At 41.3% G+C, this 13906-nt stretch overlaps 1 protein-coding gene across 1 annotated transcript in view; it reads left to right on the top strand.

The window, feature by feature from the left end:
• The window catches only part of App (amyloid beta precursor protein), a 220432-nt gene that overhangs the window by 152142 nt on the left and 54384 nt on the right, over nt 1-13906 (top strand). Inside the window, exons 9-11 of the mRNA XM_051150165.1 lie at nt 310-443; nt 5165-5239; nt 5629-5787. Of these exons, the coding sequence (XP_051006122.1) occupies nt 310-443; nt 5165-5239; nt 5629-5787 (368 nt within the window). The remainder of the gene's footprint in view (nt 1-309; nt 444-5164; nt 5240-5628; nt 5788-13906) is intronic.

The following is a 13906-nucleotide window of genomic DNA, read 5'->3' as shown; positions in this document are numbered from 1 at the left end:
TAACCAAGCAAAGCATGAAGATTTGATAAAACATGGCTGTATTAAGAAATGGTTGTTCTAGGAAAGCCTGTCTGGGCAAGACATTTTTAATGCTGTAGTTTGAAAAATGTGCTTTTTGTCAACACCTTGAAGAGGTGAAACATGCTCTGGCCATGGTGACATGTCTCTGGGTGCTTCTTTAAGCAGCGTTGGCGTCTTCTGGGTGCTCCCTTGTGGAACTCTCTGTCCTGAGAAATGACTCGGTTTTCTTACAAAGATTAGGCATTCTGTTTCTCTTCTCAATCTGCCTTCTTCCCTTCTCCTTCCTAGTTCCTACAACGGCAGCCAGCACTCCTGATGCCGTCGACAAGTACCTGGAGACACCTGGCGATGAGAATGAGCATGCCCATTTCCAGAAAGCCAAAGAAAGGCTGGAAGCTAAGCACCGGGAGAGAATGTCCCAGGTACAGCGGGTTCTCCCTTCTGTTGCTTTGTTATATAGGAAAATCTGGCCGTCTGTCTCAGCTGGAACTTTAGATACAAAGTTTAACCTAAATGTTTGCTGGGGGGATACAGATTGTAGGATGCCCCCACCTCCACCCCTACATGCAATGATGTCAAGTAGGATTTAGAAGTGCAGATCAAATTGTGTCTCTCTGCTAAAGAAAAGTACTCTGGGGAGATGGCGGATGTGCATTGTAGTAAACATCTTTGTGTATCCTATAATAGGCTACATGCTCTAATGTGCATGGTAAGATTTATGTAAAGAATGGAAAATTGTAGCTCGATTGGTAAACTATTTACTATTACCTGCTGAGCACGAGGATTTGTGTTTGATTCCTGGAACACATATTTCAAAAGCCAGATCTGGTGGCATGTGCTTGGAACCCAGTGCAGTGGAGGCAGAGCCAGTCAGGTCTCCTGGGGCTCACGGGCCAGTCAGCCTAATGTCAGCTCACTCCTTCTGTCTACTTGCTCTGCTAACCCCGCACTGGGCACCATACCTCATGCCCTGGAACCACCCAGCTGATCCAACTAGTCATCTCTTAGCTCACTTACCTCACCTTCCCTCTCCTTTCCCTTAAATGCCCTCTAATGCATTGCTCCATCCTCCCATCGGTCTTCTGTCTGATGTGTGTGTCCCTGTGTACCTGGGTGTCATGACCCACTTACTGTCTTCTCCACTGAACTCATCTCCTGAGCTGTTGGCTTCATTGTACTGAATAACAAGAAAGCCCTTAAAGAGCGCGAATGATGGGTCTAAAAAGCAGCGCATGGTTGCTATTTGCTTAATGACGACTAGCTCTAATACTTGGCCCTATTCTGCAGTTGTAACATTAAGGAAGGAGGGCTCTACAACCACACTAGAACGCGATAATCCGGGCCATGAGCTATAGTTCACATTCTAACGCTTGCCCATGAGAAAAACCTGAAAGAGTCTTGAGCTAGAAAGCCAGCCAGATGCAGCGGTCAACTAAATTCAATCGCTCTGAAAACTAGAATCTTTCACATTTCTTACTCGAAAGGTCTTTTAAGGAGGTGTGGGGACGACTCGGTGAGATTTACTATAATTTAAACTCAGAATTGATCTGATTTTCTGAAGCTTCCAGAGGCTTCCTCGTGACCCTTTAAAAAAAATAAATAAATAATGGTGCTGCGTGAGTTGCCCAGAAGTCCACCGGAAGTTTATTAAATGCCTAGAGCTTGCGCAGTATTTCCAGTGCCTGCCTCGGCACCCTGACCCCAGCCTTGCAGCTGCCCCAGTCACCTGCTGGCCTGACTTGTCTGCAGCCAGAAGCTGCTCCCCTCCAACTGCAGCTCACTTTGTTCTTGACCTTGCTTTGTTTCAGAACTGTCTTCCTGGTCTTCTCATCCACAGGTCTCACAAATTCCTCTGCCTCCCATAAATTTTGAATTGGGGCAAGCAGTCGCTCTTACCCTGTATTTGATTCTAAGGCTTTGTATAATAAGTTATTTATTAGCGATTTTTATATCTATAGCCTGTGTTTATACTACACTCTACTGCCTTTTAGTCCACATTAAATTATATAAGGTATATCAACCTTGTGTGTCATTTGTAAACCCACTGAGTCCTTTTTTTTAAATATTTTTTTAAGACCCATGGAATTTTTCCCCTATATCTGAGGTGTTTTTATGTAAGTAAGAAAACAAGTTTCAAGTATTCTGTTAGCTTCTGCGAATCCTAGTGAGCATAGCTACTTAATCCAGGACTTAGTTCATATATTTTTGGGCGATTTTCTCAGTCTTCTCATTCCAGATCTGAGGTTACTTCAGCTATCATGTCCCTAAAGCAGAGAATGCTGTCTGGTAGGTTCCAGCATTACACATTTGAAGGCTCCTGAGCTGGCATTTATCTTTATAATCTATGCTGCTGGATTTGGGGGACTTTTTGACTTTGAACTTGTCTGCCTCTTAAATCTCTGCTTAGTAATAGTCATTTTCTCTGCATGACATAACCCGGACTCTGAAGAGCCGTAAACCCTGATGGAATTGATATCTCTCTGCATGCAGAAAGAAACCGTTGTACAGGGATAAACAGTGCAGCCCAGAGGACTTCAAGTTTCAAATTTGGCGCTTTCTAACTTGATTTTCATTGTAGGTTTCATTCAGTTGATTTTTCTGGGCTAGCATACAAAATATAGTCGACTTCATCTATTTCTGTTATAAATACAGAAGGTTAGGGAAGATGGTATTTTTATTGATTTTAATGAGGACCGCAACCTAGCAATCTGAAGGTCTTGGTTGCGATGTGACTAACCTGCGGCAGATACAATAGGCACACAGAAAGCCCTAAAAGCGCTTTCATTACTGTAATGTTAGTTACTTAAGAAAGGAAGGATTTGTTTCAGCCCACGAGTTCCAGGCTGCAGTCCACAGTGACGTGATGATCATGGTGGGCAACAGGGGCATGAGGCAGAGGGCCTTGCATCTGCAGCAAGGAAGTACAGCGCATGCTCACTTACCCCTTTTCCTTCAGTCTAGAATCCACAGCCACAGCATAGTGTCGTTTCCAGAGATTTGTTTCCATGGTGATCCTAAACCTCTCGGAGTTGATGAGCAAGATTAGTCATCACATTCATGTACATATTTAGTTGCTTTAGTTCGCCTGTAGAAGGAAGTCCTTCAAAAAAATGGAAATTCTCCTGATGCTGTTTTGTTTTTTAAATATATTCAGGGGCATACTAGGGACAGCTACTGGTACTGACACTTAACTCACCTGGAAGATGGAGGTCTCACTCTGTAATGGACACTGAGCCAGTCAGCTGTTTGGTTTATCATCATTCCTTGCCCACCTGCTATTTTCATAGCTTTCTTAAACTTGTCTAGAGAGTGAGGGTGGCCGTTAATAATCAGAGGGCCTGTTGTGAGGAATCAATTAAATCAGACAAGCTTTGCAGAGCCCTTAATCCAGCATTATCTATTGTCTGTGTACCCCAGTGAATGCCACTGGTTAAGGGGGAGTCTTCTGCCTACAGTGTGCCTGTGTGTATTCCTACAGTGATGCATAGGTCATGGATTTATGAGAGTAAAAGACATTGTTAAATTATTCTTAGAAAAAAAATCAATGTTTGAGTTCATTTATATAGTAATACCTAGTTCCAAAGCATTAGCTAGGTCAACCTTAATTATTTCATGGATCTGCAGCTCAAGAGGGCAGTCAGATTCTGAGTGTCCAAGGAGAGATGATAACAAGGCATATATAATGCAGGGAACCAGATTTCACACCCCATTAAGACATTTGGTTTCTATCTCAAACTAATTTTGAGACTTCTTGCCTGGGCAATTCTAGTTAGAACACCACCACCCCAAGAACATTCTCTCTATACAGGAAATTGAAACATTTTTCTTCCCAGGCTTATCTTGTCTATAAAGCAAAGAGTGTCTTCAATATCTGCTTTGTCTACCACTGCCCTTTATCAACTAATAGAAACAGCCAAGTACCCAGGACAGTTTGTTTGTACTTTTTCCTTGTATCTCATTTTCAAAAAAAAAATTTTTTTTTTTGCTTTTGTTTTGTTTGAGACAGGGTTTCTCTGTGTAGCCTTGGCTGTCCTGGACTCGCTTTGTAGACCAGGCTGGCCTCGAACTGGCAGCGATCCACCTGCCTCTGCCTCCTGAGTGCTGGGATTAAAGGCATGCGCCACCACGCCTGGGTCAAAAAAAATTTTTTTTTAAAACACACACCTGCCATGCTAATTGGCTGTGACTTTGTAGGCCTTGCTTTTTTTGTAATTTTGAAGAATATGTAAGAAGTCCACAAGTACCTACCTTGTAAGCGACTGGTGTTTTGCTTACTTTTACTTTATTTTCCTTCATTAAGCTCACTCCACACTTAGACTCACTTCACAGACGGTAGCCTAGAAAAGAGAGGGGCAGCCACAGGCCATGAGAAGTTAACATGCATGTTCATTCAGCGCCACACAGCTGGAGGCAGGCAGTGTATCCTGAGGGGTGAGCGACAGTCCTTCGGGGACAACCAGGTGGACATCAAGGTAGAGAACAGGAAACTGCCATGACACATCAGACTGGCCTGGTTACCCAGCTACTGTTTTTGCCACATTCAGAAGGTTGGTTCTGGAGGGATTTAGAGTAATCATTGCTATGCATGACTCAACAAGAGTCATGAATATGTAATGCAGGGAATTGGTTTTCACATTCCATTAAGACATTTAGTTACTGGGCAAGAGCTTACTCTTGATTTATGCAAGGGGTGGGCCTTAGGATTTCAGACAAGTCTTCCCTCTCCTCGGCACCATTTCTTCGTCTGTGGTTTTTGCATTCCTGGTCTGCACATATACACAACTAAAATACAGCATTTTGGCTTGAAGTCGTAAAAGGTTAAAAACCAGTGTGTTTAGTTTATTGATGGGGGACCTTGTGCAGACAGCATGCGACTTTTATGAATAATCAGTGGTTACTCCCATGAGTAAAATGACTTCCCAGTATTTCCCAAGGAAAATGAAAAGATGAACCAACCCGTTTCAAGAGGACATTTGTATTCACCATGCTGCCAGCGTAAATTATTTATGTTCTTGTAGAACAAGTATTACTCACATAGGGATGGCCATGTGGTGTGTGTGTGTGTTTTTTTATAGAAAGCACCGTAATATAATCCATCCAGCTAAATCTGTATTTAAATAAAGTCTTTTTGTCATCTTTGTAGGTCATGAGAGAATGGGAAGAGGCAGAACGGCAAGCTAAGAACTTGCCCAAAGCTGACAAGAAGGCCGTTATCCAGGTACCACCCAACCCCCATCTTCACATCAGACAGGACACACCCACACTCACTCATCAAGGACCTCCAGGCTGCTTACATTTGCATGAACTTGAATCATTCTCACCCCATGTCTCAGTAATAAGTTACCTCCTTACATTTGCTCCCAACTATTACAAATTATAATTAATCACCCCAAATTTATACTGGTGCTTGCAGCCCCCTTTCGGTTAATGATACATCTTTTAAGTGGCTGGAATTGTCAGTTCCTCCAGTCCCTGGAAAATTTAAATGAGATTAAGGATTTAGGACTAAAATCTGTCTACAAATTTACCTTATATAAACAGAGGTGCTCCCTTCGTATCAATGATTACACTAAGAAACAAATATGTTGTGTGTGTTTTTCACATCAGCATTTCCAGGAGAAAGTGGAATCTCTCGAACAGGAAGCAGCCAATGAGAGGCAGCAGCTTGTAGAGACACACATGGCCAGAGTTGAAGCTATGCTTAATGACCGCCGGCGCCTGGCCCTGGAGAATTACATCACCGCGCTGCAGGCCGTGCCTCCAAGGGTAGGTCCCATTGAGATCTCGCTTCAGGTCGCAGCACTGATGATGATACTCAGACACTGGGACCTGGAGGCCACCCGAGAGAAGATAGGAGAAATGTCATAAGCACTTTATTTATAGATGTGATTTACATATGTTGTGTCTTAAAGACACGGGGTCACAGACCACTGTTGGTCTTCCCTCTTAAGTCATTTGGCTATTGCCTTTATATAATTTTCCATGCTGAATTGATATTTTTCTTTAAGCTATCATTTTTTAATATATATATATATATTAAGGAACTCTAGCATCTTTGGCTAATGTAGTCATGCTTTCTCACAGTCTTATTCTCTTTTCATATATACCCATTTTCTTCTGGTCAAAAGACTTCCTTTATGTTTTCAAGTGCATGTAGGATGAAGTTTGAATTATTTTGGTTAGAATGTGTGTAAGCTAGTGGTTTGTTTATGCTTGAAAATACCTTAATTCTACTATTTGTTTTGAAAGGTATTTTTGGTTGGGTATAGAATTCTTGGGCCAAGTGATTTTCTCTTACTACTTTAATGATGGTGTTCTTGATTTCTAACAGAGAGTGCTTTTCATCTTTACAAATAGTCTCTTCTGTGATCTGGCTGTGCTGAAGATTTTTCTCTTTTTCACAGTCACTACTCTAACAACGTAAAATGATGGATTCATTCAATCCTTAGTCTCTTCTGGCCATCTCTTCATCATGGACTTAAGATTATGTCTGATGTTTTCCCACAGGTCTTTATGTCTAGTCATTTTTCATTGCCTATCATAGACTGTAAATTTTATATTGTTGGGTGCTGTGTGCTTCTGTGTTTACCTAGAAGCACTTTGACCCTTTTGTATTTTATTCTTAGATTTGTTGGGTGGAGGGGATCAGTTTTCTACATGTAGCTTGCTAGTCTCATTTCCATTGGATGCTTCTGAGTACTCTACCGTGAATACTGAGTTTCAAACTGAACTGCTGTACACAAGTAATTCCTGTCTCTGTGTCCTGTCTCCAGGCACTGCTATCTAGTCCTCTGGGGTACTTTTTTACTCCTGGCCTCAGATTCTTACACCAACATACACTGATGCAGTGAGGAGGTTCACCTTCTGAAGATCGCTTGCAGAGCACTTGGTCCTGTAAAGCCTAGCCCACTGGTTCTCTTGTGACTCCTCCCTTCTTGGAGTGCACTGCCTGCATTGCCTGCCTTGTACAGTCTAGGAAACTCAGGGGCTGTGGGTGCTGACAATTGTTGGGCCTCACCTTGTGTGTCTCCTCTTTCTCAGTGGTCCATGCGCCTTACCTTGCAGAGACTGTTTCTCTTACTTAGTCCATCTATTCCTTTTCTCTGACAGGAGGGTAAAATCATGGGCCTCTTGATAGATCTTAGCCAGAAGTAAAAATTTGTTACATTATGTAACTAAACCAAAAATCCACCCCCTTGCTCTGTTTTTTTTCCTCATCACTCCTATTTTTCTTTCTGTGTTATGGAGTTCCTGGCATTCCTCCAGGTAGTAAGATGGCACTGACTCCTTTGTACTGATGACATCACTTGATCTCGGGATGGGGTGGATGGTTCAGGGTGTCACCACTAGTAGTGAACAGGGAAAGCTGTGAGTCAGTCACCCACCGCAGTGTCTTTCCTCTGGACCATACTTCCTCCCTGAACAAAGAGCTTTTGAAAGTACAATGTCCATATTAGCATTTCATTTTCTGTGAGCAATCTCTGTCTTTCCCAGGCAGTACTTAGAAAAATTCTGATTGGTGTCACCCTGCAGATGACAGTGTCCTTGGTTCCTCCTTCCCTAGAGAACATGCGTTGGGAGAGGGGAGTTGCGGGGGTCATTCGCCAGGAGAGAGACATTTGGGGGGCTTTGAGATAGAGCTTTAACAGGAGGCACATTGTGAAATGATCCAGCCAAAAGTTCAGTCTCTGTAGTAAGATCTTTGTCCAGGGAAGTTAAAGCTAAAAATAAGATGAGAGCTGAATGGAGTCTTTTCAAAATCTTTCCGTGGAGTCTGGGCATCACAGGACCGGCAACGGCAGGCAGGGTGTCTGCCAGAGCTGCAGGCATCATTTTAGATAGCTCACAGTAATGTGTGCTGTGGGCCTTTTGATCAGGCGGTGGTTTTGATAGCAGTATTTTAAAGTGAATTTGTTTCACTACCCCCCCCCAAAATCAGATTGCTATTGATTGACCTGAGAATATCTATTAAATTTCTTAACTCTGAAATACACAAACCTCTCCTTTTTAATAATAATAATTAAAAAAAAGAGTAAGTACACACACCTAAATCTTGAGGCAGCACCTCCTATGTTTGAAGTTACCAACTTTGAGTGTTATTTAAAAATTTAAATTTGGCTCGGCCACTGCACTTAGCTCTATGTTTTGAAAAATTGGAAAATTCTAAATCTCTTCTTGATTGCTTTAAAAGATATAAATCAAGAGTTTCCATTAAACTTTTGTTTTCAGATGTTGCTTATAACAACCACAGAGTCAGAACAACGTAAAGGTTTTAGATGTATGATTTAAATATACCGTTGACTATTTGAATACAATGGTAAACATAGAAGGGTAGGGGGTTTTGTTTTGTTTTGTTTTATTCTATTTTTAAAATAGTCTAATTTTATTCTGAATGTTTTCCAAGCTTTTAGACAGATCTTCCTCAAGACCAGTGGGACATACATGACCATAAGTGCATATGTGTCCTGTTTTTAATTAATCTAAGCAGAAAATGAAATAGGCTGGAAAGCTTGGAAGCTTCTATGTGTCTCTGAAAATGTATTCATTCCCATGTTCCCTCCAGTGTGGCACCACACTGTCACTTCTTCCATACAGAAGGTATTCACGGGCAGTTGTCCATAGCTGTGGTGTTGTGGTGCTTGCCCTATGGCCTGTTTCTATGCTAATATCTGCGTTTCTTTCATCTTTTAAAATGAAAAGCTTGCTACGAAGTTACAAATGTTTAGGTATTTAATAAAAATGTATAGCACACAATTGAATGGAGAAGTGATTATTCACCTGTGGATTTGTTACCGCCATCTGTCATAGAAAAAAAGTTAGTTGGTAAGAACTCCTGAGAATGTGTGCACACATGGGCATGCATGCATGCACACACACATTTATTTATTTACTGAAGGTCAGACTCCTCAAACATAACTAGATTGTAAGAAGTCTCACTTTAGTTTTGTTATATGTGTTTTTATTTCATTTTATTTTATTATTTATTTATTTTTTGCTTAAAAAATAAATTCCCAGTTGTTTTAAAGCATAGCGTAGGTGTTGGAAAAAGAAGGAATACAATTAAAGTAGCATAAATACATTCAACTTTGAATCATTGGTTCATTAGGATGGTACAAGAAAGAACGCAAGATCTCAAGTGCAAATGTGCAAAATTAAAACAGCTTGTTGTAAATCACCCTGGAAAAAGTCAAGAATGTGTCACAGTTGGCACTTGCTGCGTGATCAGACCACTTGGCAAAGCTTTCCCGGGTCTGTGTGGCTTTCAAACATCTTTTGTTTATTAGTGCATCCTCTCTCTGGGCTCCGCCTTCCGGGAGGTGTGGCTAAGCCTGTTTTCTCCGAGAGCTCTCCTCTGTTTGGTTTGACAGTGGAAGGCTTGAAGATGCAGAAGTCCAGATCAGACCTGGCCTTTCTGTGCTACGGGCTTGGAAGAGGTTTCCTCTGTAGCGCCTGTCTAGCTAACATCTAGCTGAAGGCATGAGTCATAGAAGTGCTAAATTTCAGTCTAAACCAAAGGTATTTGACAAAGGTCCCTGGTTTGTGTGAGGGGACTGCAAAGAGCCTGTTTTCTACAGTTTCTGGGGTTACATAAATACCTGTGTTTAATCCCCAAGATGGCCATTTAATCTGTAACTAAGAACAAGTTACCTAATAAAGGAATCCTTCCTTCCCAGTCTGCATAGTGGGGTTAATTTTTCAGTTCCTTGCAGTTAACACTTTTTTTTTTTTTTAGCTTTGGTTGGCCATAATTCAAAACTAGAAGGACCCACTGAAGGTTGAGACAAGACTATGGAATACAAAGATATCTTCCTTCCTGGGGGACTGAGAGTTTGTGTGGAACACATGGAGGCTTTGGTGGCTGTCCCGGTTAGGAGAGCCTCCTTCTTAAAGAGGAACCAATGGGCAATAACTTCCTGGAAAGTGACCCCTTGGCCATGTGCAATACTTCTGCTAGCAGTGTAAACTATGCCAGAAAGCTTGAGTATGCATCTTTATTATCTGAGCTAAAACTCACCAAATGGAGGAAGCCACAAGAACAAATCTATCGCCACTTTCTACTGCCATAGTGAAGTTTGTCTTTGACCTAGCGTAATGGTTTTCTAAAGAAGAAGATTATAGATACATATTTTAATCAGACTTTAAAAATTGTACTCAACATCTAGACTTAAAGACAAAAGAGATTGCAATGTACTGTCTTCCCTTGTTGGTTTTGATCTGTTTTGTTGGCTTATTTTTATTTGCCCACTTAAAAGACCTTCTTAAAGAACCGGGAATGCGGCATAAATACATAGAGCGGGGTTAGAATTTTCGGTGTGGTCCAGGAAAGTTGGGAGACTGGTTTCCTCGTCTGAAAGATACCCACTTTCATGAAAGAGGTACAAAGAATAGTCTACACAGTGGAAACACTTCGGAAGTTATTCTTAGCTCTGAGTCACTCATCAGTTTAATTAACAGCCAATTGATGATTTAGTTAGCAGTCACTCGTTAGCAGCCATGTTGTGCCAAGAGCTATGAGAACGCGCCGTACCCGTGTTCCTGCTTCACAAAGCACGGGTCCTGCTTGCAGTGAAGTCTCGTCTTCTTTGTTCTCTCTGTAGATGTCATCTAATGCATTTCCATACTGCTTATCCCTCATCTTCTCAGAAATTAATTTTTAAATGATGTTTTAAAAAGCAGTGTGATTCCAAGGAAAAGGAAGCGCACATTCAAAGGGCCACATCTGCTGCGGAAACAATGCAGTTATGGGGTACAGACTCCCACAGACAGACAACAGTGATGATGATGGAAAGCACTAGGGGTAATTGGTCCCCATGGGGCAGAGCTGTTTTCTTTACTCCATCTATTGCCAGTGTAACCAAATTGCAGGGTTAATATATAGTAAGACTGTCTAACCTGAAGTAAAAATATATCTGCACAGCCAGGTGCAGTGGTACACACTTGTGATCCCAGCACTCAGGGAGGCAGAGGCAGATGGATCTCTGTGAGTTCAAGGCCAGTTATGGCTACACAGAGAAACTTAGTATTGAAAACAAACAAACAAACAAAAAGAATAAAAAATATATGTGCAAAAATACACACATGTATACATATATGTTACTAGAGAAAAATTACAAGTAGAAACAAGAAAAATAGTAAATTATTGCCATATTTATAATGAAGCACTGAATTTTTGCTTGTTCTGTGAAAAATTCCACTTTGAATATGAGTAATGTGGTCAGGTTACCATTTACCAATGAGAATTTACTTCTCTGCTCTGTATACAGACAGTCGAGACACCAGACCTTTTTTTCTTTTCTTTTTCTTTTCTTTTCTTTTTCTTTTTTTTTTTTTTTTCCTATTGTTCCTGCATGGATGTTTCTACTTTTTAATTAAAATTACCAAATTCATCTTTGTCCTGACATGATCAAGGAAAGTTCCTAGACAACAATGGTTGCTTGTTATTCTAAGATAAATTATATAGCTCCAGGAATGACTAACACACCCGCCTTGGAGAATTGTCACTGGAGGCTGTAAAAAAGGTCATCCATATCCTTTCAGTTTTTGAAGGAAATGCGCATGAATCATATGCCAAGGCAGAGCTGTCTTTCCACAGGTACGAAAATAGAATAATGTAGCGAAAACTTGCTTGCTTTTTTTTTTTTTTTTTTTTTCCCCCTTTATCTAAACACACTGTCATCTATGAGGCCTGGATAATACACATTTTAGGTGGTTTGTTGGCCTGCTCTCCAACACAGGACCTTTTTTAAATTTCTAAATGTGATTCATGCAATTGCAAAGTCAGAGCAACCAAGCAGAACCCTGCAGTTAGGGGCAACCTAAGGTCTTTAGGATTATCACACGTCCCCGGGCTTTGCTCATGGAAGTCTCTGGGCTCACATGATGATGAGGTCAGAGCTCATACTGGGCCCCCAGCGCTCATCGTATATTCAGGGACAGGGCCCTGGGGTCCTCGCTGCTGGGGGATCCTTGCTGCTTAATATGCAGCCATTCCTATCAGGCTTTGGGGATTTTCAGAGGAAGTAAGGAATATCTTTCCAACTCACACAAAGAAATAGCAGTGTTAAGTCAGATAAGCATGTGGAAACTTGTGAACACATTCACTCTTTAATTGTCAGACTTAATAGAAGATAAGGATGAATTCAGACGGAACAACCATGCACATCACAAAAGCCTAACTTGTAACTAATACCGTGAATCACTTTCCAGTAATCTTCTAATGAGATTGATGGAGGACAGTTCTCCCTCCTGCCTCAGACCTTTAGCATAGTATAGCCTTCTGCCAAGAGCCTAGGACCATAAATGAGATTCAGTAATCTAAATCCAAATCTTCTCAGCACACAGGCATAACCCTAGCCATGGCTTCAATCTTTTTCTGGAAGTGTTAAGTGGAACATTTCAGGTATAAGCCATAAGTTTTAAATAGCTTTTATTTCACTACATTGTTATTGTTTTAATAGGTAGTGTTGGGATTTACTGAGTAATTTCATAAAGTAGCCTTCATCATAGGCATGTATGTGTAGTACCAAACTCAGTCTATGTAGGATCTGTTCCTGAGTGTAACAAGCCAGAAATTCAGAAGAGAACTCCCAGAACACAGTCTTCAACCATCCCGTTACCGCTTTGTCAAACCTGTCTGTGGCTTGATAGAAATCTAGCATATTAGTTTCTAGGGCCTGCTTACACACTGGCTAGAATACAGAGCTATGGAGGGAGACAGCTCTTTTCTGAACACTGAGTGGAGTGACCATGCCACATGGACCGATGTGAACCCTACATCACTTCGGCCCAATTGATGCTTTCTCATGCCGTGTGTGTGTGTGTGTGTGTGTGTGTGTGTGTGTGTGTGTGTGTGTGTGTGAGAGAGTGAGAGAGAGAGAGAGAGAGAGAGAGAGAGAGAGAGAGAGAGAACTCTTCCCATGCCCTAGTCTAGGATGCAGACTTGATGGGAAACCGCATACATACAAAGCATGTCACCTAGCCGAGTAGGTAGCTCAGTCGATTAGAATGTGCTGCTACTTAAGTGTGTCAAACAGTGTCTTCAAAATTAATAAATGTTGAGGCATTAATGATTAGGGGAAGGAAGAAGAGTTGGACGTGAGAACCACACAAAGACACAAGTCTCCTGAGTCCTCAGACAGGCCAAGCATTAACATCCAAACAGTCAACTAACAAAACCTTTTAGCCCTCACATTCTCCCTCCTCTTCTCTCCCTCTGTACTCCCTCTCCCTGCAAAGATGTAGAAGTTGAACTTTTATCATTTACTTTTTAAATGAATGTCAGCATTAATAAAAGGGGATATATGCCAACTATGCTGAGAGCAGAAGACGGGAGTGTGCAGGTATTGGCTATAAGAAATGGCCTTCTTCTATTCTCTCCAAGATACTTTAGCTTAATGCAGAAGACCAAGGCCAGTCTGGAGCATCTGGTACAGTTTCCTTTTGGTGACAGTTCTTTTCAAGATCAAGTGCCTTAAAGAATCATTTTAGGTGGCTAGCCCCTGGGGCCAGGTGAATAAAAAACCGTGATGAAAGCAAGTCTTACATTAGAAATTGAAGTGGGTTTTTTTTTTTCCTATTCGAACTCATAAAAGAAAAGGAAAGTGCATTCTCTTCAAAATAATATCGTCCTAAAGACAGAAATGGAATAGACAACTTAAAGTGCATTAAGAGTCATCAGACAGATGCATTATGGGAAACATGCAGGTAGTGTGACCCTTCTGTCTTCAACCTTGAAAGTGTACATAACTTAACAAGAAGCCAGCATCAGGTTATATAGTGCCCTGGATGTACAGCCCTGCAGATAAAACAGCTCCCAGAGTCAGCAGCAGGCAGCCTTTAATTTCTCACTTAAGCCTCTCTCCTTTTGAATGTGTGCTTTATAGGT

Source organism: Acomys russatus, chromosome 8 (assembly GCF_903995435.1).
Source record: "Acomys russatus chromosome 8, mAcoRus1.1, whole genome shotgun sequence".
NCBI lineage: Eukaryota > Metazoa > Chordata > Mammalia > Rodentia > Muridae > Acomys > Acomys russatus.
This window is presented reverse-complemented; position numbering and strand designations above follow the sequence as displayed.